Below are 24,911 nucleotides of genomic sequence, written 5' to 3'. Positions count from 1 at the left end.
TTTCCATTATCTTCCTCAACCCTAAAGACGTTTCAGTGTATGGTCTAAGTATTCGGGTGTCTTTTATTTTGTAGGTCAAGACTATTTTAATAAAATCAATAGTCATTGGTCATTTTCTAAATCAACAATTTTTGACAAGATGATATAACATAATATTCCATATGCAAAGTTTTATTTTTATTATTATTTTTATTATTTTAAATGTGTTAAATCATGTTCTCTGTAGTTAACTTTAAAAGATATGTTTCTTTTTTTAAAATTTTATTTATTTATTTGACAGAGAGAGAGACAGCAAGAGGGGGAACACAAGCAGGGGGAGTGGGAGAGGGAGAAGCAGGCTTCCCGTTGAGGAACCCAGGACCCCAGGATCATGACCTGAGCCGAAGGCAGATGCTTAACGAATAAGCCACCCAGGCGCCCCTCTGTAGTTAACTTTGAAGTTGACTAGGGAGGGTTAGTTTAATGCACCCATTACCAGTGGGCAGGTATTAATCCGAAGTTCCAAATTTTTAAAGGATTCTGGATAAGGAATCCCCTGAGCCTTAGGAAGGTGTGGTAGATGGGGCTATAGTTCCTAGTACTTCACTCCTTCCCTCTGCTGTGTGACTTTGTAGTACAGTTGATTAAGTGGAGGTGGCCTTGGCCTTGGCCATGTCATATTAACAAATGTGACTCATCAGGGGCCCTCCTGTGTTCCTGGGCTCAGTTGTGGGAAAAACAGGCATGAATCCAACCTGCAGCCCAAAGGAGAACCTCCCAGCTGGGCTGGGCCTAGATAAACTTGGTCCCAGGCAACCTGCAGCCTTCTGAGCATAACACGTATTTACTGTAACCTGATGAAATTTTGAGACTGTTAAACAAAAAACAGTCAAAAACTACTTATAGAAGGCAAAAACTTAGTTTGTATTATCTTTTTTTACATTATATTTACCAATCACATAATGATTTTAAAAAGCAAGAAATTTAAATATCACTCCATGTCAGGCACTGTTCTAAATCCTTTGTATGAACAACTAATTTAATATTCACACAATTCTATGAAGCGGGTACTAGGATTATCCCCATTTTACAGGTGAGAATGTTGCAGCACAGAGAGGATAAGTAAGCAGCCTAAGGTCACACAGTTAGTAAGTAATATCACAAGTGAGTGATATTGCACAGGCAGATTGGTTCCAAAACCTGTGCTTTTAACCCATAGTCTCTGCTGTCTTGTGTGAATCTATATGTCTAAAGTCTGCTTTTTGATTATGATAACTAGATCAAATACTTGTCAGTGACATTTCTTTTCCTTAAATTGTGAAGGGAATAGTTGGAGTTCCAAATATCAAACAAGAAAATGAATAGGTGTAGGATAAAAGTATATTTCCCTTAAATATGTTCATGACAAAAACAAGACTAACAGATTTTTTTTAAACCTAAGAACAAAGCCTAGGTATTATTTTTGTAAAATACATCTTCATTGGAGACAAGCATGTTATTTACAGCAATATTAGCAATTAATACTAATTAGAAATTACAGAAGCATTCATTGAAAAAGAAGTTGGTTGGATGCCATATCAAATTAACAGGCAAAAGAGTAAAATAACAGATTTTTTCTGACAAGTTTCTAAAATACAAGGATTTCCTAGAAAGTAGGTGAGCAGTTGTGGTGCCCAACAACCAAATATTTATTACAATTCAAATCTTTAATTTGAACCTTAAATTTTTAGGTCAAATCACTTAAAGTCTTCAAGTGTGGTTTGAACATGAGCAGTTTCCTCCTCAAAGCATTTTCTTTCTACCAAGTACTGTAGCTGGGAAAAGACTTAGATAATTTTCGTGTGTGTGTGTGTGTGTGTGTGTGTGTGTGTGTGTGTTGAAAAATAAAGCTTGTATTCACCAGGACATGGTGACCAAATCTTTAGATAGAATTTTACATAGGAAAGAAGCTTGTCCTTTAAACAAAAAATTTACTCAAAAACCTACATGTCAAACAGAGAAAACAGAATTTTTATGCTTAAACTGAGATGAGGGGCACTCCCAGATATTTTGGAGCCCAATATGAAATCAGTCTTGTACACCAGATACTTCAAAATGTGTGGAACTCAAAGCCTGTGAGTGACTATAAAATAAAAGTTTCTTGCTGATTTCAGTCCATTTGCAGGTGCATATGTAGCTTTCTACGATTCTGCGCAGTAATCATAATATTTTCATAATATTTCTAGTCAGTCAATATGGTGAAACTTTTTATTCCCTTGTAATTTAAGTGTAAAACTGACACAGTTTGATCAGAAACCACCATGGTTTCCCACAGAAAGTGTCAAATTATTAAATTAGTAAATTCAACCATATGCATATTCATATAGCAACAACCTCATGCTGACACAGGTGCAAAGTAGTTGATATTTTTAAAAGCGGCTTGATTTATAGAGTACGGTATTCCTATGCTTTCACATCCATTATGTCGACTCTTAAAAGGAGACTGTGTAGAGCTAAGATGATCATCTGTTTGCAGATAAGCAAGCTAACACTGAGAATCAGAGCACCGACATGGCTGCAAAGTGTTAGAGCCACACGAGAATGCCTCTCCCAGTGCTGTTCCATTCTACCCCCGTGTTCTGCAAGACACTCACGATGAATCGTCCAGTTTTGTTAGAGCAGCCATAAAGCCGAGGTGGATGGTCTTCAGCCTGGGTTTCTAGCAGTGGAGAGGTCTGGTAGTGTTTCTTTCCTCCAAGGGAATTCCAAAACTCCTCTGTGAAAAACACAATGAGTTACCCAATGCATTTCCAGGAGCACAGAGCTGGTCTTGCCTTACATTAACAAATGATATTAATTCACCTTGACTTTAATGTTAAGAAATCACTTAAATATAGCAGGTACCATCACCTACTTTTGCAACTAATGGAAGGATTTGTAATGCCCTCTAACTGTTACGAAGGTCCTATTTATGAAATAAATAAATAAATTACATGATTAGCAATTATATCAAATACAAGTCCTGGCTAGTGTCCCTGACCCCATGGTACACACCTGGTTCCTCGCCCTCCTGAATCCTTGTGGTTTTGCATTTGAGGACACTTGCCACATACTCTGCTCCTTTCTCCTCCTCCTGGCTAGCACCTTTCCCAATCCAGATGTAGCCATTGTTTTGTCGCAGTTTCAAGACAAAAACATCATTGGAATTCAAAGAATATGCATCGACATCTACCTAAAGTATAAAGAAGAATAACACAGTAATTCAAATTCATTGCTACTCCCTCAACAAACACATCTGAGAAGCTGTGACAGGGACAAACCATCCGTTGCCTTCTGTCCTGATCCCAGGGTGGCACTAGGACACACTCTGGCATTAGAAACAACAGTCGCACTTCGCTCTTTATCACTTGAATGCTCAACTGCCCACAGACAGCAGCACGAGGCTCTACGAATAAAATTAGCCAAACCTAAGTGAGCAGTAACAAAGATAATATTCAGAGAAACCATAAGAACAAGTATGGGCTGTAATCGAAGTTTGGAAAGTGGGTGTGATAGACACAAACGACACGCATAAAGCAAAGACGCTGTTTTTCTCTCCCCACTAATGAGGTTTCCAAGTAGTCAAAGGGACACCTACCCAAAGCAATCCACAGATCTAATGCAATCCTTGTGAAAGCACCAACAGCATTTTTCCACCGAGCTAGAACAAACAATCCTAAAATTTGTATAGAACCACAAAAGAGCCTGAAGAGCCAAAGGAATCTTGAAAAAGAAAAACAAGACTAGAGGCATCACAATTCCAGGCTCCCAAGGTATATTGCAAAGCTGTAGTGACCAAAACAGCATGGTACTGGCACAAAAACAGACACAGATTGGTGGAACAAAATAGAAAGCCCAGTAATACAGCCACACTTATATGGTCAATTAATCTTTGACCAAGGAGGCAAGAATATGCAAGGGGAAAAATACAGTCTCATCAACACATGGTGTCAGGAAAACTGACAGCTACATGCAAAAGAATGAAACTGGACTACTTTCAGGTGCCTGGATGGCTCAGGTCATGATCCCAGGGTCCTGGGATTGAGTTCTACATGGGGCTCCCTGCTCCATGGGTAGCCTCTCTCTCTCTCTCATGAATAAATGAAATCTTAAAAAAAAATTAAAAAAATTAACTGGACCACTTTCTTATACCATACACAAAAACTAACTCAAAATGGATTAAGGACCTAAATGTGAGACCTGGAACTACAAAAATGCCAGGAAAGAGCACAGGCAGTCATTTCTCTGACATTGGCAATAAGAATGTCTTTCTAGATATGTCTCCTGAGGCAAGCAAAACAAAAGCAAAACTAAACTATTGGCACTACATCAAACAAACAAACAAACAAACAAATAAACTTCTGCAGAGCAAAGGAAACAATCAACAAAACTAAAAGACACCCTACTGATTGGGAGAAGATATTTGCAAGTGACATATCCAGTTAAGGGTTAGTATCCAAAATATATAAAGACCTTAACTCCACACCAAAAGTACAAATAATCCAATTAAAAGTGCGCAGAAGACATGAATAGACATTTCTCCAAAGAAGACATCCAGATGGCCAAAAGACACATGAAAAGATGCTCAACATCACTCAGCATCAGGGAAATGCAAATCAAAACCACAACGAGGTATCATCTTACACCTGTCAGAATGGCTAAAATCAAAAACACAAATGTTGGTGAGGATGTGGAGAAAAAGGAACCCTCATGCACTGTTGGTGGGCATGCAAACTGGTGCAGCCACTGTGGAAGACAGTATGGAGGTTCTTCAAAAAGCTAAAAACAGAACTACTCTTGATCCAGTGATGGCACTACTGGGTATTTACTGAAAGAATCTGAGAACACAAATTCGAAAGGACACGCACACCTATGTTTATTGAGGCATTATTTACAATAGCCAAATATGGAAGCAGGCCAAGTGTCCACTGATAGATGAGTGGATAAAGAAGAAGCAGTATATATATTATTCAGCCATAAAAAGCAATGAGATCTTGCCATTTGTAACAACATAGATGGATCTACATAGTGTGATGCTAAGTGAAACAAGCCAGAGACAAATACCATATAATTTCACTCATATGTGGAATTTAAGAAACAAAACAAACAAAAGAAAAAAAAAAGAGACAAACCAAAAAATAGACCCTTAACTATAGAGAACAAACAGGTTACCAGGATTAAGAGTGCACTTATCTTGATGAACACTGAGTAATATATGGAAGTGTTTAATCACTATATTGTACACCTGAAACTAATATAACACTGCATATTAACTACACTGAAATTAAAACAAAAAGCCTCACAAAGGGACAGCTAAAAATCATAAAACAGGGACTGGAGTCCAATGTTGGCAAAAAAATAACAATGAAAATTCACTAAAGCATTCTCCAGGCTCAGATAAATGATAACTCAAATTGTAAAAGACAGCGCTGACATGCCCCTTCCTTTCAACCAAGAAGCTGTGGCCACCGTCTGGGATCAGCCAGGTGAGCACAGTTGTGCTCCCTGTGGCCACAGAGGAATGAGGACCACCCACCTGCACTCGGACTCTGGCCTGAAGAGGAGGCTGAAGGCGGAACATCAGGGCAGGACAAGCAGGTGCAGTCTCAGGCCTGGGAGTGAGTCCGAGGGTCCAATGATGGGCGTGTGCCTTCATGCCTATGATCCTGTGATTCTGTGACTCTTGTCAGACTCTGTGAGAACCTCTGTCTGACCATATGACTACGTGACTATGACAGGATGTGTATGACTTTCGGCACCACCATGGGACTCAATGTGCTGAAGAAGAACCAGTGGGCAAGTCTGAGATGAAGCAGCCGTTGAGAGAGGAAGGAAATACCAGTGTGGTGTTCTGAGGGCCAAGAGCAGAGGACATTTCAAGAAGTTTGTGCTCAGCTGCCCAAAGATGGCGTTTGACCAGCTGGGTCGAGCTGCCATCAACTACGTGGAGAGCAGAATTTCACCAGGTTCACCAGGACCCTGTCTCCAGAGACACCACTAGAGGAGGAAGAAGTAGTTGTTGGAACTTTAATTTTTTATTTTTTTAATTAAAGTACAGTCGACAATCTGTTGGAAATGTTAAAGATGTGTCCCAGGGGCTGGTAACATTCAGGAAAGTAGGTATCATCCTTTTGCAGTAGGAATAATGCCTCTTGGACCAAGATTCAAAGGAATCTACCAGATATGATGATGGAGACTGATAGGAACCAGGACTGCCAATTTCTCATCCAAATATTTCCTTATTGATACAGAAGGAAGAGCTTGGATGATAGGGTACAGTAGACCCACACACAGACTAGTGTGGCATCACGGAAGTAGTTCCAAAATAGAACATTATAAAGCTTTAGCCTCCCAGGAAATGAAAACAGAAAGCCTTACAAACAATGATTTTGATGAGCGCCTTTCAGAGAGGCTGGGAATGAAAAGGCCAGTTTAAGAGGCTGCAAGCAAACAAAGGAACCACAGCGCATACAGCTCACATGTCTCGTAAAGATGTGCCTGCTGGGAAGAGACCAGGAATGCAAGGATTCTCGACTCTTCCACCTGAAATCAGCTGAGAGTGCCTGAGGAGGAGAGCTGAATGGTTAACTTGACAGATTTTTTTTAAAAATTAGTCATAATCGAACACATGAGAATCCATGTACAGAATGTTCTAGATGAGGTCAGTCAATACATCTGCTAGCCTTTAAATGATATGACTGAATTAGATCGCCATGGAAAGAGCCAAGACTGAGCCTTGGGGGTTTGGAGGACACGCAGAGGAAGAGAAGCAGAAACTGAATTGGTGTGAGAAGTGGAGTGAAAACACTCTTCAGAAGCTTCTTAGAAATCTTGGTAAGTGTGGTTGTTTCAGAGGCCCTAGTGAAAAAAAAATAGCATTTCAAGAAGCTAGGGAAGGATGACTGTGGCAAAGGCCCGTGGAAAGTTAAAGGGGTTAGAAAAGATACTTTTGACTCTGTGAAAGGCCGGCACTAGATAAGAGGCTGGGAGTGGCTGGAACGTTGCCCGAGAGTGGCTTTACAAAGAGGTTTAACCATGTAGGGACAGGGAGTGAGTGAGGGCACTGCTTTTGAAGATCTGTGCTCTTAAGGATGGCAGAGAAAGGATATGGCAGCTGGGAGGATAGGGGTTACGAAATAGTTTTTAATGGAAAACTAGAGTGTTTTGAAGGCATGCTTGTATTCCGAAGTAAGTGATCCAGAAGAGAAGAATACCCTGAAGTCAGGGAAGAGAAAGGAGATTACCGCCCGCCATAATAATGAACTGGAGGTGAGGTAAGAACGTGGGACAGAGGGAAATCCAGAAAGTCGGTAGGAAGTCAAGAGGGTGGGGGGTTCTGGACATAAGTCGGGGGTGGTGGTGGTGGTGGTGGTAGAAATTTGGCCTTAGGATGGGAGTCACATTTTATTTGTTTATGTAATAAATATGTATTAATCTATTTACCAATATATTACTTTTTACAAACATTGCTTTGTAATATTAATTTATGGATAAGGGTATATTGGTATTGATTTATAAAATAATTTAGTATTTATATGTAAGTATTATAAAATATTTATAAATTGTTAAATATAAATAAATTACCTTTATTTCATCAAAGAGGCAGGAAGGAGAATATATATGTACAGACAGGGGCACATTGGTGACACCAAAGGGGAGTAGATACGGTGACTCCTGTGTGATTACATTTATGTTCTCTGAGAACTCTGACTCAGTGCTCAGCAGAGAGCAGGCATGTTGGAGGTTTGGAGAGGGAAGACACGAAGAGTGTGACAGATGGAGAGGGTTCATGGATTCAGGTTTGAAACGAAATTGCTGGAATGTGCATCCTAGAGCAAAGGGGTCAAACAACAGGAGAGGGTGGTCAGAGATTAGATGTCGGAAACAGATTTCTGAGGTGCTAAAATTATAGCAAGGTTTAGTACAGGACCAGGTGAGTGTGAGATAAGGGGTCAAGGACAAAACTGTTGGATGAGAGAGGCCAGGGGGATGTTAGTGAGACAACGGCCAAAGCCACCAAAGAATAAGAGGGGAAGGTCTGGCAGTTCCATGGGTGATGGCACAAGGACACTGAAGGAGGGAGAGTCTGTAAGAAAGACAAAAGTCAAAGAGGCAAGAGTGATCAAGGAGGGTACCCCACCCACCCCCCTACCTGGTAAGAGGGCATTGAGGAAAAACAACGTCTGCACGTGAGGGCTGTATGGGAATCTGTGTCCTAAAGGATAGCCACAGAGCAAGAAGGTAAAGGGGGAGTCTGGTTTAGAGGAGAGATTGCAGGTGGAGGGTATGCCATGACCCAGCTGGTTTCAAGGGCTCAGCCGAATGGCTTCTGTGAAGGGGAAGGGTTGGCAGGTGGGTCCAGGTGTAGTGATTACAAAATGTGTTGGGCAGTTTAAGGGTGACTGGGGAGACTTGGATTTCAATAGTGATGGTGATGTATGGATTATGAAATGTGATGGATGGTCCTGAAGGTCAAAACACTCAGCCATTTAAACACCTGGGCCTGCTGGCTTGTCTGTACCTAGTGGTCTTCTTGTCTTCTGACCTGTGACATAGGGTTTGATTTCTTTCTCAGCTGCTGTCAGAGACAGCTTATTTGGCTGGTTGAGTTATGGTTCTGGCCTGATATGGTGAAGCTTGCTTTCCACATTTGTTACACTTGTACAAACAAGGGCTTTCCCTCTAGAGTTTCCCCTGTGTGACCACCTGACCATCACCTGCCATCCATCTTTCTCCAGGCCTTTCAGTGATAAAGCTTCGGGCCTTTGACCATTTGATTTGTTACATGACTCTTGAAATTCTTTCTTTCTTCTTCTTCTTCTTCTTTTTTTTTTGGTACAATGCAGTTGAAAAGTGTGATATCCGGAGTTAACTTTTTACTTGGTTCTCCTGCTTTTGTTTTTTGGTTTTTTGTTTTTTTTTTTTTTTGGTTTTGTTTTGGTTTTGTTTTGTGGACAATGGATTAATTATCGAAATAGAGGGGATTTGCTTGCCAATTTTTTGAAGACTAATATTTGTTGATGGCTCAGGTCCACTGGGAAGTCCATCAACAGGGCACGTTTTATTGAACGCATGACATTACCTCCATGATTCTGGTGATAGATGCCAGGTTTCTCCGGACTTGAAAGAGGCGTGTAGGGGGAGCGGGTGCCTGACCTCCTTTCTTTGATGTTCCATTCTTGTAAATAATGAGCGGTTTGTCTTTGAACAAACTCAGCAGGTGAGCAGGCTCTTTGCCTTGGGAGACCCGGATCTGGGGGAGTGGATAAAAGAAATGTAATGAAGGGTGCAATGAAGGAGGGTTGTATTTCCATATGTGTTATTTTCCTTTTTGAAAACAAAACTAAAAATAAATAAGAAATCAAGAGCAGAAGGCATGATGATTAACAGACAATATAGGTTAATGCTCCTCACGCAGTTTTCTGGCTGACCTAAGAGCCTTTGACACAGCTCGCTGAGCCACTTCTTCTAGGGGAAACATCACCGTATAGCAGCGCTTCCTGCTTCCAGAACGTATACAGCTGTAAGCATGTCCATATACATCTCCCCAAGAGAAAAAACACCAAAGTGCTGATGTACGCCATCGTTGGTAAAAATTACTCTTTTTTCAAGAGCACCAACCCTTCACAGCTGTGTAGTGACACACTTGTTTCTGAAATGTTTTGGATCTTGTTCGGAAGGTAAAGAGATGTGCATTTAAATGCTTCCAAAAATAAGATGACACCAAAGCATACTCATTATTTCTACATCTCTCTAACTATGAGATGAAAAAATGATGACAATCTGGCCTCCGAACATCAAAAATCTGGCAAAAATAAATAGAATGTATTTTCTACTTTTTATTCATAGAAATGGTAATAGATTTGCTGAATATAAGCACTTTAAAAATATGTAATTTAAGGACTTTTCAGGATAAGGAAATTGAAGAAAGTAAATGGTAAATTATTTAATTTCACCTACTAGTTTAACACCACATACTGGATTAGAAACGAGTTTCTTATTTCTTACATAAATTATTGATGCAATTTTTTACATAAAGAGTTCAACTTTGGTGTCAGCTCTCTATTTTTTTTCAATTATTTTGCCCTATGTTAAAATTGAACTGTCTTATGCACCCTGGTGTGTCTTTTTCTAGAAGCCAAGTAAATGGGACTGCTGATGCACATACCATAGCAGGGAGGCCTAGGGAGCACTGAAAATAATTAACTTCACAGGTATCTTTCTTCTTCATTTTATTTAAAAAAAATTTTGAGTAAGTTCTCTGCCCAACGTGAGGCTTGAACTTCAAGATCAAGAGTCACATGCTCTACTGACCAAAACTGCCAGGCGTCCCCCACAGATATCTTCCAATTAGTAGACATTCAAATAAGCAAGTAGCAACTTATAGAAATGTCTTTTAAGTCGGAACCCCAAAGCTTGAGGTGAAGTTAGCTACGATTACCTAAAACTGTTGCTGGCTTGGCATTTCCCATAACAGTGAGAAAACCTCAATTGCCAACATAAAAAAAACCACAAAAAACAAAAACAAAAAAACAATGATTAAGCCCCATTTTCCACTGTTAAATTAAAATAAAAGAGATAAAGGGTAAGTTGAAAATTTTTCACTATTGTTAACATACTCCGCAAAGGAATTTAGAAGAGCAATACAGGACTGGAGCGGTTTATACATTATTGTAAACTACTGCCATCTAGTGATTAAACTAAACATTACCATTTCATTGTGAATTTAGGATTTGACAGGCTAACAACAATGGAAATTCATTCATAGGGTATATCAAATATTTTATTACAAAATACAGAATTTATAAATCACAATGTATGTCCTCAAAGGTTTTGCATAATTTGGTAAGGAACACTTTACAGATCAATTAAATGACACTATGTCAGTTCTTAACTAGAAATATTTCATTCAAGAAGTGAATATAATAGTTCATGGGAAAGTAGAGTTCAGTGCATTTAAAGAATTCAGTCATCTTGCTAATTGGTAAAAAAATAAAAAAGTTAATACGAACCCTTAAATTTAGATCTAACTTGCTTTATATATCGACTAACAAGTACAAGACGGGAGAGAAACCAGCTAGAAGACCAAATCTGGCATCCACATCTTAGATGTTATGTACTGAAGTATCTTACTTACCTCTCTGTTTAATTATTATCTTTTAAGAAGTAATTACACACTTACAAAGATCTGAAAACTGGAAAGTGATCAGCTGGAAGTAATAACTTGGGCAGAACAGTTTTATGTCAAATAACTGTCAATTCTTTTGGCTCCTTAGATCTGTTAATAGTTTTTTGTTTTTTGTTGTTTTCTTTTTCAATTTTGTTTGCTCCCTCTTTTCCAGAATCTGTGAGAACTAGTATGGCATGAGAGTAGGAACATTTAAGTTACAAAATGAAAAAAATGTAATATTTAGAAAATGTCAAATTCCCATCCCAACTAGTCATTGGGTTAGCAAAACTTTAATGTGTGTGAGTTCTGGGAGTGAAACTATCCCCACCTGCACAGCCTGTCCTCCGAGGGACCTGTCCAACTGAACGGTCAGGAATGCAGATGTTGTCAGCTCGTCTCTTGTGGCATTTGCTCCTTGCCTGGAGGAACCAAAGTAAAGTAAATTAGCTTGTATTTAAGTTTTAAGACTTTCTAGTGTAGGCATTTCAGAGACTTCCGTCATTAGGAAAGATCAAGATGAAACTGTTGTGACATGATACGGCCACAGAAGATATCATTTTTTGAAAGCACTAACATTGAGCCATGAATTGCCCTGTGTATTGCCTAGAATGACACACGATAATTATATTTTTATCCTCATTTTATAGGTAAAGAAATTGAGGCTTAGCTCCTTACATAGCTTAGCGAAGTAATCAGGTCTGTCTCATTTCAAGTTGGAGCTGCCTATTTTGGGAAACCATCTCCACAGTAGAAATAATCCATTTGAGTAGAATATGAGCCTCATCTATTAGGCTGGATATTAGAAGCAGCCTATCTTTACATGAACATTCGGTGACCATAGTAACAAATGTCTGGACCCAGAAAAATCAAGGAAAGAATCATCAGAAGTAGGTGATGGAGTGGCCCCATTTTGTCATTCTAGCAATTCCTTAAAGTAATTATCCATAAAACCGTAGGAGTACCTGAACTACCAGAGACCCAGATACGGGTCAATAAATCAGTTCGTCCAGTTCATTTGCAATTTCTCTTTCTAAGGTAGCTTGTGGCTATAACCCTAGTCACTAGCTTAACCTGTTAAGCAACCTTTGGGAGATCTGCTTGTTTGATGAGTTTGTGGGTGGAAAAGCCGAAGCACTGGGCATGGTTTGTTTCTAGCCAATTCTCCCATCTCTGTCTGACTAGGGGTTAGCAGGAAAAAGACTAATCCTGGAATCGGATTTCAGAAGGTAACCATATCAGGGCATCTGGGTGGCTCAGTCGGTTAGGTGTCTGACTCCCAAGTTTGGCTCGGGTCATGATCTTGAAGTCGTGAGACTGAGCCCTGAGTTGGGCTCTCTGCTCAGTGGGGAATCTGCTGGAGCGTCTCTCTCTCCCTCTCCCTCTGCCCTTCCCCCCAACTCGAACACACAGGTTCACTTGCTCTCTCTTTCTAAAACAATAAATCTTAAAAAAAAAGTTAACCATATCTTTTCTTCTGAAACCTTAAGAGTGACCTACTTGTCCAATACCCAGAATAGATTAGCAATAACCTCCCATCTTGGGCAATACACAAATACACATTACCCCAAAACACTGGGTACAGGAAACATATTTTGCTTATTTCAGAATATTTCATTGCACCAACAGAATCAAATGATATACAAATGTTCTACAAAGGGGGGCAAGAAAAGAAAGAAAGAAAGGAAGAAAGAAAGAAAGAAAGAAAGAAAGAAAGAAAGAAAGAAAGAAAGAAAGAAAGAAAGAAAGAAAAAGAAAGGAAGAAAGAAAGAAAGAAAGGACACGCTCATGTTAGGCACACATTTAAAAGAAAATAAAAAATATTTTCCCTAATAAAGACACTCATAAAAATATAGTCTTTTAAAGCCAATAGCCTAAATTTTTCAGGAGCCTATAATGTTAACAAACACTTCTGTGAGCCACTGGGAGCACAGAGTGGGGAGTAACACAGAGCTGAGGATGACCGCTGGGTCTGTCACCACCTGTCCTTTCTCGGTCACATCCGCAGTTCCCTGCCTATTTCTCTACTTCCTTTTTTTATTCTGTAGGAAAACATTCAACTGACTATAGACAATATCACCAAACTTTTGTCTCTATTTCCGTTTTTTTCCCCTGATGTATTTCAACCAGCAAACCTGGAAAGCCTCACCAAACTCCTGCCTTCTGGCGCTCTCAATAAATTTTTCACTACTTACCTCCAGCCTCTCTTCCACTTCACGTCAAAGTGACCCTTGCTCCCATCCACACAGATTCAGACTAATTTGCTTTATGGATCTATGACCCAGGGGGTCGAATACTCCACTACAACTAAGACATAATAAAGTTGCTCTTTGCTTCTAGTTTTGAAAACCTATGCTTAGGGGTGGCGGGGGGGGGTGGTATTAGGGTGGGGAGCAATCTACTCTGACATGATTTCTTCTTTATAAACCTTTGGCAGTTGTTACTCATTAAAAATAAATGCTGCAGGAAAATAGAATTTACTGCTTTAAGAGATTCATCATTGCCACTGTTCAATGTTTGTTCAATTTCAATTACCTGACATTCCAGAGAAAAGATCACTGCTGAAATTATTTTTCTCCTACCATTCTAGAATGTAAGTGGTTTCAGAAATTAAAAAAAAAAAAAACAGGGGCGCCTGGGTGGCACAGTGGTTAAGCGTCTGCCTTCGGCTCAGGGCGTGATCCCGGCGTTATGAGATCGAGCCCCACATCAGGCTCCTCTGCTGTGAGCCTGCTTCTTCCTCTCCCACTCCCCCTGCTTGTGTTCCCTCTCTCGCTGGCTGTCTCTATCTCTGTCGAATAAATAAATAAAATCTTTTAAAAAAATAAAAATAAAAAAAAACAACACAACAAATATGTGTATTCAGTAGTCAATTTAATTCTAGTCCTTCATCTTTTACTGTGCCTCTGGACTTAACTATTTACATCCGTGCATCAAAATTATCACATAAACTGAGGAGTTGTTTAATTTGAAAGCTAATCTTCAAGAGATCTAATTATTTTCTAAATGTCTCTTTGCTGCCTTTACAGAAGCTTTTGAAGTCCTGCAAACCATACTTTGACAAACTTACATAACATCCAGGATATTAAATGGCAAAGACTCTCAAAAGACTTTCAAGTATCTAACTTATATTCTTGATATCTCACAAGAAATGATAAATTCTCATCATAGAAACCCTGAACACGTAAAATTGGAAAGAACTAAATGACTTCTTCCTCCACCCCAGTCCCATTCCAAAGAAAGTAAGTATTAAGAGTGTGGCATATTCTCACCTTTTCCCTTTGAATTTTTTACAGTGAGGGCCAAACCTGCCCTCCTCCTAAGTTTCTTATCTCAGTGAATGAAACACTACCCTCGTGTGCCTGGACAAGAAATCTGGGGTCATCCTTGATTTGGTCACCTTCCTGTTTCCCACAGCCAGTCTTTCAGATGACAAGGCCTTAATACTACAAACGATCTTATCCGTTCCCTCCCTGTTGCTCTAACACTGAGTTCTGGCCACATTATCCTTCAGCTGGATTACTGCAACACATTCCCGATGGCCACTGATCTTCTCCCATCAGCCCATTCTTGTCAACCGAGTAGTTTCTGTAGAGGAAAAGCCAATCATACTGCTCCCCCGAGCAAACTCTTTGACTGGGTCCCAATGCCCTGAAAATAAAGTTCATCCTCCCCAGGATAGTTACAAACCAATTCATAGGTTGGCTCCTTCTGATTTCTCTGATTTTATCTTTTGCTCTCTAACTTGGCTCCAGCCATATGTCCTTACTAGTAAGTTAGAACACACTTTCCCTGCATTGCTTTAGAACAATTTCTCAATTCGCTTGCCCACCTATCTGTTACTTCTGCTCCCACTTAGATGTCACTTCTAGGCACCCTACGAGTGGGTGTGGTGTCTTATCTAGAATTCCCCAAAGATCAGCTTGGTTTTATCTTAAAATCCTTCACACTTCATTGAAATGCCTGTTAATCACCTGCTTCTTTTTAAAGTATAAAATCTTGGCACACGGGTCATATTTTTTTTTTTTCACCACTGTATCTTTAGTGTATCTATCTAGCACGTATCTTGGCACATAGAAAGTGCTCGATGAATACTTTCAAACGATTTGAGAAATAGTAACTGCATTTAACATTTATCATCTGATTCAGTGTTTTAGTTACAGACACATAGTTATTTATGTAGATTGCAAACTGTTAATTTTTCAAAATAGTCTCTTGAATTGCTTGTTTAGTCTTTCTTGTTTGCTCTAAGTGCCACAATCAATGATATTTTTTATATACAAAAGAGAGTTAAGAGGAAGACCAAGAAACAGAAGGTAAAAGAAAAGCTGACTGAGAACGTCTGATTTATCCCTATGACTGCCATACTTTGCACACACACTTCTCTGAATTAAAATTTTGGAAGAGGAAATTGCAAAAGAAGAACATAGCTTATACCACAGTATAGCTGCACTCAGCTTTAGATTTAAAGAGAGCTGTGCATCAAGGTGTGACATGTTGCTTCACCAGTTACCACAGCTGTGAATTTGGGTTAAGTTATTTAATCTGTCTGATTCTCCCCTCCCTTTTTGTCTTTTGAAAATAACCTGGTTGTGAGGAAGACACATAATACATGGAAACATCTAGCACTTTGCTGGCACAAACATGCTGCTCAAAAAAATGGTTGCTATAAAGATGACATCATAAACACAGAGTTAAGTGGCTAAATACATTAATCTTTGACAGGATATGATGGGAACCGTTGCCTAAGGCAGTGCAGTGCCTGTTAACCATGAAAGTTCGTGTGAATCATCTGGGGATCTTGTTAAAATGCATGTTCTGCATTAGTGGGCCAAAAGTGGGTACTGGAATTCTACATTTCTAACTAGCTCCCAGGTGATGGTGATGTTTCTTGTTCCCGGACCACCCTCTGGGTACCAACACCCTCTAGGATAAAGACGATCATCCCATCTCCTGAACTTGGTTGGGCTCAAGGTACTGGTCAGTGTAAGTGATAAGTGGTCACATACATGTGTGACTTTACATCCTTATAAGAGGATGGAGGTGACTCTGTCATCTGGTAGGACATTCACCATAGAGAAATGTCACCATATCAGCAAAAACCTGTGTCCATGTACACTCAGGACACCCACTGAAGATTGCCATCACCATGTAGGAAAAAGTAGGATCCTGCTTCACCCTTGCACCTTCCACCCACACCTCTCAGTTTTAAGATCTTTTCTGAAAATTTTTTTCTTTTTTCCAGTCTCCTCAGAACTATTTTATTTTACCTGATTTCACTTAATAAAAAGTTTGAGAATCCCACACTATATGATTTGTTGCAAAATCCCCATCCCTTTGGAATAGCCCAGCATGGTATGTATACTTGACTTACCAGATTGGACATTCCCCATTGATCAGGGTCTTGACACTGGACTCTTAAGTAAATTTAACCTTCAATTAAATCATTATGCAAAACCATATAAGATGTGGATACACTGGCATTTTTTTCTCCTTTATTGCCACAAATTTCATGAGGACCAAGGGTAAAAATGCATCAATTTGAGGTCTCCAGAGTATGAAACAGAATCATAAATGACATATATCCCTTAGAGGGTTTGCCTCATTTCAACTTTGCAGCTCCAATTAGGATGGACTTCTGTGCATTTTAATAATAAGAATACGTGGTAGCCAGTGCTGGCCAACTGGAGTTAGCTTGCATAGGAGGTGAGATATTCAACTACACATTCATTAAAAGAACACTATGTTTGGGTACCAAAATCTTTTTCCTAGACTAGAAAAGGTGATTTTTTAAAAATAGATTTATTTATTTATTTATTTATATGAGAGAGACAGTCTGAATATACATGAGTGGGGGGAGGGACAGAAGGAGAGCGAGAGAGAATCTCCAGTAGAATCCCCACTGAGCTGGGAGCCTGAACCAGGGCTTGATCTCACCATCCTGAGATCTTGACCCTGAGATCATGACCTGAGCTGAAATTAAGAGTTGGAGGCTTAACCAACTGAGTCACCCAGGTGCCCCTACAAAGGCTGATTTTTAACTAACCCTTCCTGCTTGTGGACAAGAGCTACAAAATACAGTCAGAAGTCATAACTGAAAAAAAATACCACATGCATGCTATACAAATCTCACTGGGGTAACTATCGGATAATTCTACCCCATATCCCACGGAATTTAATGAAATGTAACTTTGGAGCAAAATCTGTCCTCCTTGGAACTTGAGATCTTAAGAAAGAGGAAAACTTACCACGTGTAGATAATCTGTCCTCTGGGATAAGTGTAGAGTATAATGTAGCAGTCACCACCATAGAACTCACCATATGAGTTCTGGTCAATTTCGATCCTACCATTATTTTCTACACGCCAAATCTGAAAGGAACGGAATGTGTGTACCAAAATTAAAATTTTCTTGATCTAATAGTACTTTTCAGAAGTTAATTTTTTTTTTTTTTTGGTTTACATCGATTGTTAAACAACTTTTAAATTACTTTTCTAACTAGCTTAAAAATTAAGCAATGAGAAGAAATTTTATCAGTTTGACAGTTTGTTCACTGATTTTTTAAGTGCATATATATATATATACACTATATATATATACACTATATATACACACAATGTATATAATACGCTATATATATATATACACACTATATTATATATATATATATGTATATATATGTATATAGTAACCTCCATAGTACTTAACTCAGTCCTGAGCGTATTAATACATACCTACCTTTTGATTGATTAGTGAAAATAACATGAGACTCCAGTGGAACAATGAACTAAAATATTTAGCTCAGAAATATGTTTCTTAACTTGCATAAAATATTTCATCCAATGGGAGATAACTTGTTTATTAAAACAATTTTTTACCCTGCACAGTAAGGCATGAAACTATTATTTCCTCAGGCAAGAGTGGCAGATTGGGACCAAATAATCAAGATGCCAGTTGCTTGACCATTTTCAAGGGGCACCACCTAGGCATAAGACTGAAATGATAAAAGTAGGCAGAACCAGTTTTTTTTTTTTTTAGTTTCTAATCTTCATCACAGATTAAAGACCCTTCAAGTTGGAGAGATGAGAGCTATAGATGGACCAGGAAAGTAACATGGGAGAGCCTGCCAAGCACTGTGCGCCTGCCCCTCCTGGGGCGGCCGGGGGGGGGCCGAATACACCCCTTGCTTTGAAATTTGGAGATGAAGGAACGACAGTGCTTTCCGAGAGAAGCACAACATCCTGGTGAGCAGGGGAGAACCAATAGCACTGCCGGGCTAAACCCAAAAGCCTAGAGAAAGCCCCCAAGCTTCCGAAGTCCTGGGATGACTCAGGACTTCTCAGAGACAACATGACCTGACAAAAGGAGACTACAGCTGGGACATGGTGCTGGGGAGCCAAATCTGCCACGAGGCTGTCCTGTTTTGCTGAGCTGCAGAAAAGCATATGTGAGCAGAAGACAGACCCAGACCAGAAGCTGATATCCCTTGGACAATGGCCAGGAGGGCCATTTCCCCCTTTGCACTTCCCACAACCCCTGGATGGCTTAGATGCACACTTCACGTCTTTGAAAAGAGGCAAAACTACTTCTTTAAATCTCTTTCCCATATACTTTGTTCCAAACATTGTAGTAAGCTTTGGGAATATAAAGATAAAATATTCAATTCCTGCCCTCAAGGAACTAACGAGAGGGCTAGGAAGAAAAATAAACAGTTTTGCAGTCCTTAGATGATGGTTCTGTGAAAAATATTACTTGTGGTTTGAGCACAGAAAAAGGCTGCTCCAGGGCAGAGGGAAGGCTTCTCAAAGAGGTGCAGCTTGTGACTGAACTGAATTACAAAGGAGCACGAGTGGAAACTTTAGCCAGAGGGAGGAGGGGAAAGAGCCCTCAGGCAGTGGAAGGTTGAGACAGTGAGGAGAGCAAGGATCAAATCCTGGCAGACCTTGCAGGTCCAGCTGAAGATGGACATTCTCAGGAAGACTATGGAGAGCCATTAAAATATTTCATAATAAGATGTAACATTACCCAGTTAACTCATTAAGTTAGATGACTCAAGAGTACAGGGTGAAGAGAGTTGAATTAGGGAGAATTATTAGGGGGTTGTTAGCAATTTTTTTTTTTAAAAGGGAATGATCAACAAAAATTTGAATGCTCTAAAAATATCTGTGCTTTTAGCACTTGCCCAATTTGCTTCTGTGAATAATGGTCGTTGGTACATTCAGAGCAACTTGCCCTCACTGGACAATCCCAGTTCCAGGAGCCGGAGCAATTCTGGACCAGGCAACAAGATGGCTGGGTTCCACATCACGTCTCTAAGATGATGATGAGGTGATCTTGCACAAATCACCTAACTTCTTGGAATCTCAACACACACATTGTAAAATAGGATTGAAGGTCAAAGAGTATCTCTTCTGGCTTTAAATTCCCTGATTTAATATACAGTCATGGACCACCTTTATTAATAAGTAAAAGTAACAAGTAAAATGACAGAGTTTGTAGTCTTCTGAAGTTACATTTCCAGGTGTACCAGCATAAGTGGGCTTGATGAAAACAAACACAAACAAATAGCCAAATACCTCTACTGTGCCAGAACCATCATCCACCATATTGTGCTGGGCGGCCATCTGCGGAGAAGTATGTAGTTTTGAGGCATCAAATGGAATTTGTTTTATTTGAGCCACTTTCTCGGTGACATAGACTTTCCCAAAGCCATCACTCTGATCTTTGTCTCTCCAGTCCTTAAAGAACTGTTTGAAGATTGGTGTTTCCCCTCCTTCTGGAAGAACTTGAATCTAAAATCGAAAACAACAAAAATTATTATAAAAAGAAAATAGATTGAGGAAAAACATTCATCCAGGAGTGGAGAAAAAGCTAAGGAAATGAAAAGACTGTCTTGGTTTCTGTGATGACAGGTGTAAACTTAGAAGATGGGATCCACAAGTGAATGTAAAATGGAAGATTATCAGATATGAAGGTCAAACAATCCAACTCTGCTTTTTGTCACAACTAAAGTGATTGCCACTGAATTTGGGTGTTTGAAGTAAGAACAAAGTTCTTTCATGTTCTCATAATAGTAAAATACGTATGACTTTTTTTCTGCATTAGGTTTATAAGAGATCTGTGACCTGGAAGAAATGATCTCATTGTGTTCCTTGTGCCAGGACACAAAACTGAAGAGAAAGGATGAGGGTGAAAGACTCAGAAAAGGAAGAGTAACTAGTCAGGTGTCTAAGCTGTTGTTGATGAAGCCAAATATTATCTGGGTATTAGCCCACGTCTGCACAGCTTGCTCCAAGGACTAACTGGAAAGTGCTCTCAGTTCATTCAACCGTGGTTGATTATCTTAACTGAAATGCTGTGGAGGAAGCAGATGAGGTCTTTTTTCATCATGCAGCCCCATGGAAGGTCTGATCTCCAGTTTCTGCAAAATTCCATCATCTACAAAACTATAGTTCTAGGGACACGGGACACAATGTGGCACACACATAAGGGAAGCATGACTTCCATGCATATGTTACTTTGAACCAAATTCTCTCATGAAATTTGTGGAGATAGAATGAGCTCCCACATTTAAATTTTTTTTTTCTAGCCAGCTCATTTCCACACACACTTACTTGGGTATTGGTGGAATAATTCATTTGCTTTAGGAATTCTTCAGCCGTCTTCATTGCAGCCTTTCTCTCCTGGGAATTAGCATCTTTACCTAAAATGGAAGATAAATGAAAGACAGAATCTCAGAGAGGGAACATATTACATGATTACAAAACATTCGCAAACCAAGCAATAAACATAATTATAATTTAATTTTAATACGGCACTGAGAATGGCAAAAATTTCCTGGTATGTTAAATATATTTAATAATATCATAATGACCACTATATATATATATATATGTATATATATATATATACACACATATATATATACATATATATATATAAATAAAAGATTGTTTTTATATTGCCCTAATGCTTTCTTTAACCCCATCATTCCCGACAAATGATACTAGTAGGAATAAAACATGGTTTTGATGTCTGCATTTTATATGAGCTATTTACAGATCAAGTCTCAAAATGATAGGCTTTGTTTTTTTTAATCAGAAAAGATGTTTTCTTTACCTTTTCAAAGAAATAGTTGTAAATCTGAAGCACAGCTACACTGTCAATGGCATTTTTTACCTTTCCATACGAAAATTTGTTTTGCAGCACCATGGTCCAAAATAAAGCATTCCTCAGAAAGCAGCATTGCCATGGAGAAGGGGTTTTCTTCTGCAACCACAGTCACTCTCATAGATCCACTGGCATCTGAAACCTAATATAAAAACCATGAGCTTGTTTGCAGGTAATAAAAATGTTCGAAAATTACATTATGGTGATGGCTATATAACTCTGTAAATGTAATAACAACCATAGAATTGTATACTTTAAATGGGTAGGGTATGTAAATTATATCTCAACAAAGCTATTAAAAAACAACAAAAACAAAGATCCATGAGCCAAATTATACCCTAAAAGGCTTTTTAAAAGGCCTTTGGACAATCAACAAAACTAAAAAACAATCTATGGAATAAAATGGGAGAAGATATTTTTGAATGACATATCTGATAAAGGGTTAGTATCCTAAATGTACAAAGAACTTATATAACTCAACACCAAAAAAACCTAAATAGTCCAAATAAAAATGGGCAAAAGACATGAACAGACATTCCTCCAAAGAGGACATACAGATGGACAACAGACAAACAAAAAGATGCTCATCGTCACTTATCATCAGGGAGATAAAAATCAAAACCATAATGTGATATCATTTAAACCTGTCAGATCGGCTAAAATCAAAAACACAAGAAAAAACAAGTGTTGGCAAGGAGAAAAAGAAACCTTCATGCACTGTTGGTGGCAATGCAAACTGGGGCAGCCACTGTGGAAAACAGTGGAAGTTCTTCAAAAAATTAAAACTAGAACTACCATATAATGCAGTAATTCCACTACTGGATATTTACCCAAGAATATGAAAACACTAATTCAAAAAGATGTACATGCACCCCTATGTTTATAGCAGCACCCTCTACAATAACCAAATTATGGAACTAGCCCAAGTGTCCATTGACTGATGAATGGATAAAGAAGATACTGTGTGTATATAAACAATGGAGTATTACTCAGCCGTAAAAAGAATGAAGTTTTGCCATTTGCAGCAACATGGATAGATATAGAGAGTATAATGCTAAGTGAAATAAGTCAGAGAAAGACATGTACCATATGATTTCACTCATATGTGGAATTTAAGAAACAAAACAAATGAACAAAGGAAAAAGAGAGAGAAAGAAACCAAGAAACAGACTTTTAACTATAGAGAACACACTGATGGTTACCAGAGGGGAGGTGGGGGGGATGGGTGAAACACGTGAAGGGGTTTAAGAGCACACTTATCACGATGAGTGCTGAGTAATGTATAGAATTGTTGAATCACTGTATTGTACAACTGAAACTAAGGTAACACTATATGTTAAATATATGGAATTAAAAAAAAGTCTTTTGGGGTAAAAGAACCATTAATAAAAAGTTAAGTTTCAACACTGGACCTAAAGCATCAGAAAATAATAATGATAATAGTAATGGCAAAGGTTTGTTGAGATATCTACATAATAGGCACCAAGCGATGAACTTTACATGATTATTTACTAGTTTTTATAGCAATCTTTTCAACTAGGTAATAATCTTACACTCACTGCACACACACAAAAGCTAAAGCTTAAACATTTATTCGTTGAACATTTACTGAGTGCCTACCATATACCCAGCACTATGCTAAGAAGGTACTGGCACATTACAGTCTATGTTTATAGACTATTTTCAAATTAGGTCCTGTAATTTAAGTATACTTTGTGTAAACTGTCAAAGTAAATTCCTTCTGTCACAAATATTTATTTATTTAGACTCTTGAAGTTTGGAAATAACCACAGAACATTTTTTTTTTTTTTTAGGGGCACCTGGGTGGCTCAGTCAGTTAAGTGTCTACCTTTGGTTCAGGTCATGATATCAGGGTCCTGGGATCAAGCCCCGCAGGGGGCTCCCCGCTCAGCAGGGAGTCGGCTTCTCCTGCTCCCTCTGCCCCTCCCCCTGCTTGTGTGCACTCTCTCTCTCTGTCTCAAATAAATAAAATATAAAAATGAAAACATTTTTTAAAAGGAACAATTTTTTGAAGTTGAAGGTGGTATTGCAAAATTGAAAGTGATATTAATGCCCAGGTTAGAATTCCCTGTTTTTCAAAGGCCAGCTTGTAGGCTGCAAGGTACCTGAGCACCTGATAAATATGCAGATTCCAGGACTCTCCCTAGATCAGTGCTGGAGTTTTGCAGCATTGTGGTGGAGCTTGAATTCGGTTGTTGTTTTTTTTTGTTTGTTTGTTTGTTTGTTGATTTTTTTTTTTTTTTAGAAATTGCCTAGGTGACTCTGCTTCCCAGCTTTGTTCTGCAATCCCAAATTAAAGTATTTTCAGATTTTGTATTTTACATATATGCAATACATTATATATCCACCAGAGGGAGCAATGATGCAGGGTTAACATCTTCACATTTTAAAAAATTTCTTTGATTGCTAATGCTGTCCAAGAGGGAGAATGGTTTTATTTGATGATGTGGCATAAAAGATACTTGTTACGCTGTTGAAAATGGGTTTTAGAAGCAGTAATGGAAAAGAAGGGTACCATGAAATCTTTATTTTTTAATTTTTATTTATTTATTTATTTCAGAGAGAGAGCGAGAGAGAGAGAGAGAGAGAGAGAGAGAGAGAGCGAGCGCGCGCACATATGCAGGGGGAGGGGCAGAAGGAAAGGGAAGAGAGAATTCCAATCAGACTCCACACTGAGCTCTCAGCTGGGGAGGTGCAGATCCCTTGACCCTGAGATCACCACCTGAGCTGAAATCAAGAGTCCCACGCTCCACTAACTGTGCCACCGAGGCGCCCCCTCGAAGTCTTTAGAATAACAATTTCTGTGCAGCTTATATTAAAATCATCAGTATTTAGCAGAAGTCATAACCATATTTTCCTTTGCCGTCTAGGAAGAAAATAATCCACTTCCCCTTTACAAAACGCGAGTTATTAGACACAAATCAGTAACCTGATCTTCTTTCACAATCAGTTTCTGAGCTAGAAGTTCCCTTAAAGAACAGCAAACGTAACTCCTTCCTGTGATGACTGATGACTACGAAGTTCTGCAGGGAGATTAATGGTCTGCTCCAAATCACGTGCTTGGGAAGTTACAGGGGAGGGAACTCTTGAGGATCCCATTTGAGCAGTCTCCTCAACGGGAATATCTGTGACTTCTGGTACCTTCACCAGCAATAAAACCTTAAAATTCTGGAGTTGTAAGGAGCCTGAATAATCTTCTAATGGCATCTGTCTCTCTCTCTCTTTTTCAGGTAAGGAAACTGAGACCCAGCATGGTCATATCTTGCCCCAGGTCATCCAGTGGGTCATCACCACGGAGGTGACACGGAACTAGGTGTCCAATGCCCAGGACAGGGTTGTTTTTGCCCTGTTTCTTCCCAGCTGTTTGGTTTGATAGCTTTGCCCTCCTGTAACAAAGAAAGCCTTCATCATGGCTAAACAGGATATTTCAGATAATTATCAAAATTTTATAAGAAAAAACTTACTGAGTATTTTTATTCCATGAAGGAAACATTTTCTTGAATGTCATATATCAAAACATAGTATTGCAAACTAGCACAGCAACATCATATAATTAT

At 39.0% G+C, this 24,911-nt stretch overlaps 1 protein-coding gene across 1 annotated transcript in view; it reads right to left on the bottom strand.

The window, feature by feature from the left end:
• Nucleotides 1-24,911, bottom strand: part of SCIN (scinderin) — a 76,215-nt gene that overhangs the window by 5,082 nt on the left and 46,222 nt on the right. Inside the window, exons 6-13 of the mRNA XM_002923815.4 lie at nt 21,343-21,475; nt 20,778-20,866; nt 19,740-19,955; nt 17,413-17,534; nt 11,496-11,586; nt 9,080-9,250; nt 3,013-3,190; nt 2,613-2,734 (exon numbers count right to left, since the gene is read on the bottom strand). Of these exons, the coding sequence (XP_002923861.1) occupies nt 2,613-2,734; nt 3,013-3,190; nt 9,080-9,250; nt 11,496-11,586; nt 17,413-17,534; nt 19,740-19,955; nt 20,778-20,866; nt 21,343-21,475 (1,122 nt within the window). The remainder of the gene's footprint in view (nt 1-2,612; nt 2,735-3,012; nt 3,191-9,079; nt 9,251-11,495; nt 11,587-17,412; nt 17,535-19,739; nt 19,956-20,777; nt 20,867-21,342; nt 21,476-24,911) is intronic.

This window comes from Ailuropoda melanoleuca, chromosome 1, assembly GCF_002007445.2.
Source record: "Ailuropoda melanoleuca isolate Jingjing chromosome 1, ASM200744v2, whole genome shotgun sequence".
In the NCBI taxonomy this organism is placed as follows: Eukaryota; Metazoa; Chordata; class Mammalia; order Carnivora; family Ursidae; genus Ailuropoda; species Ailuropoda melanoleuca.
This window is presented reverse-complemented; position numbering and strand designations above follow the sequence as displayed.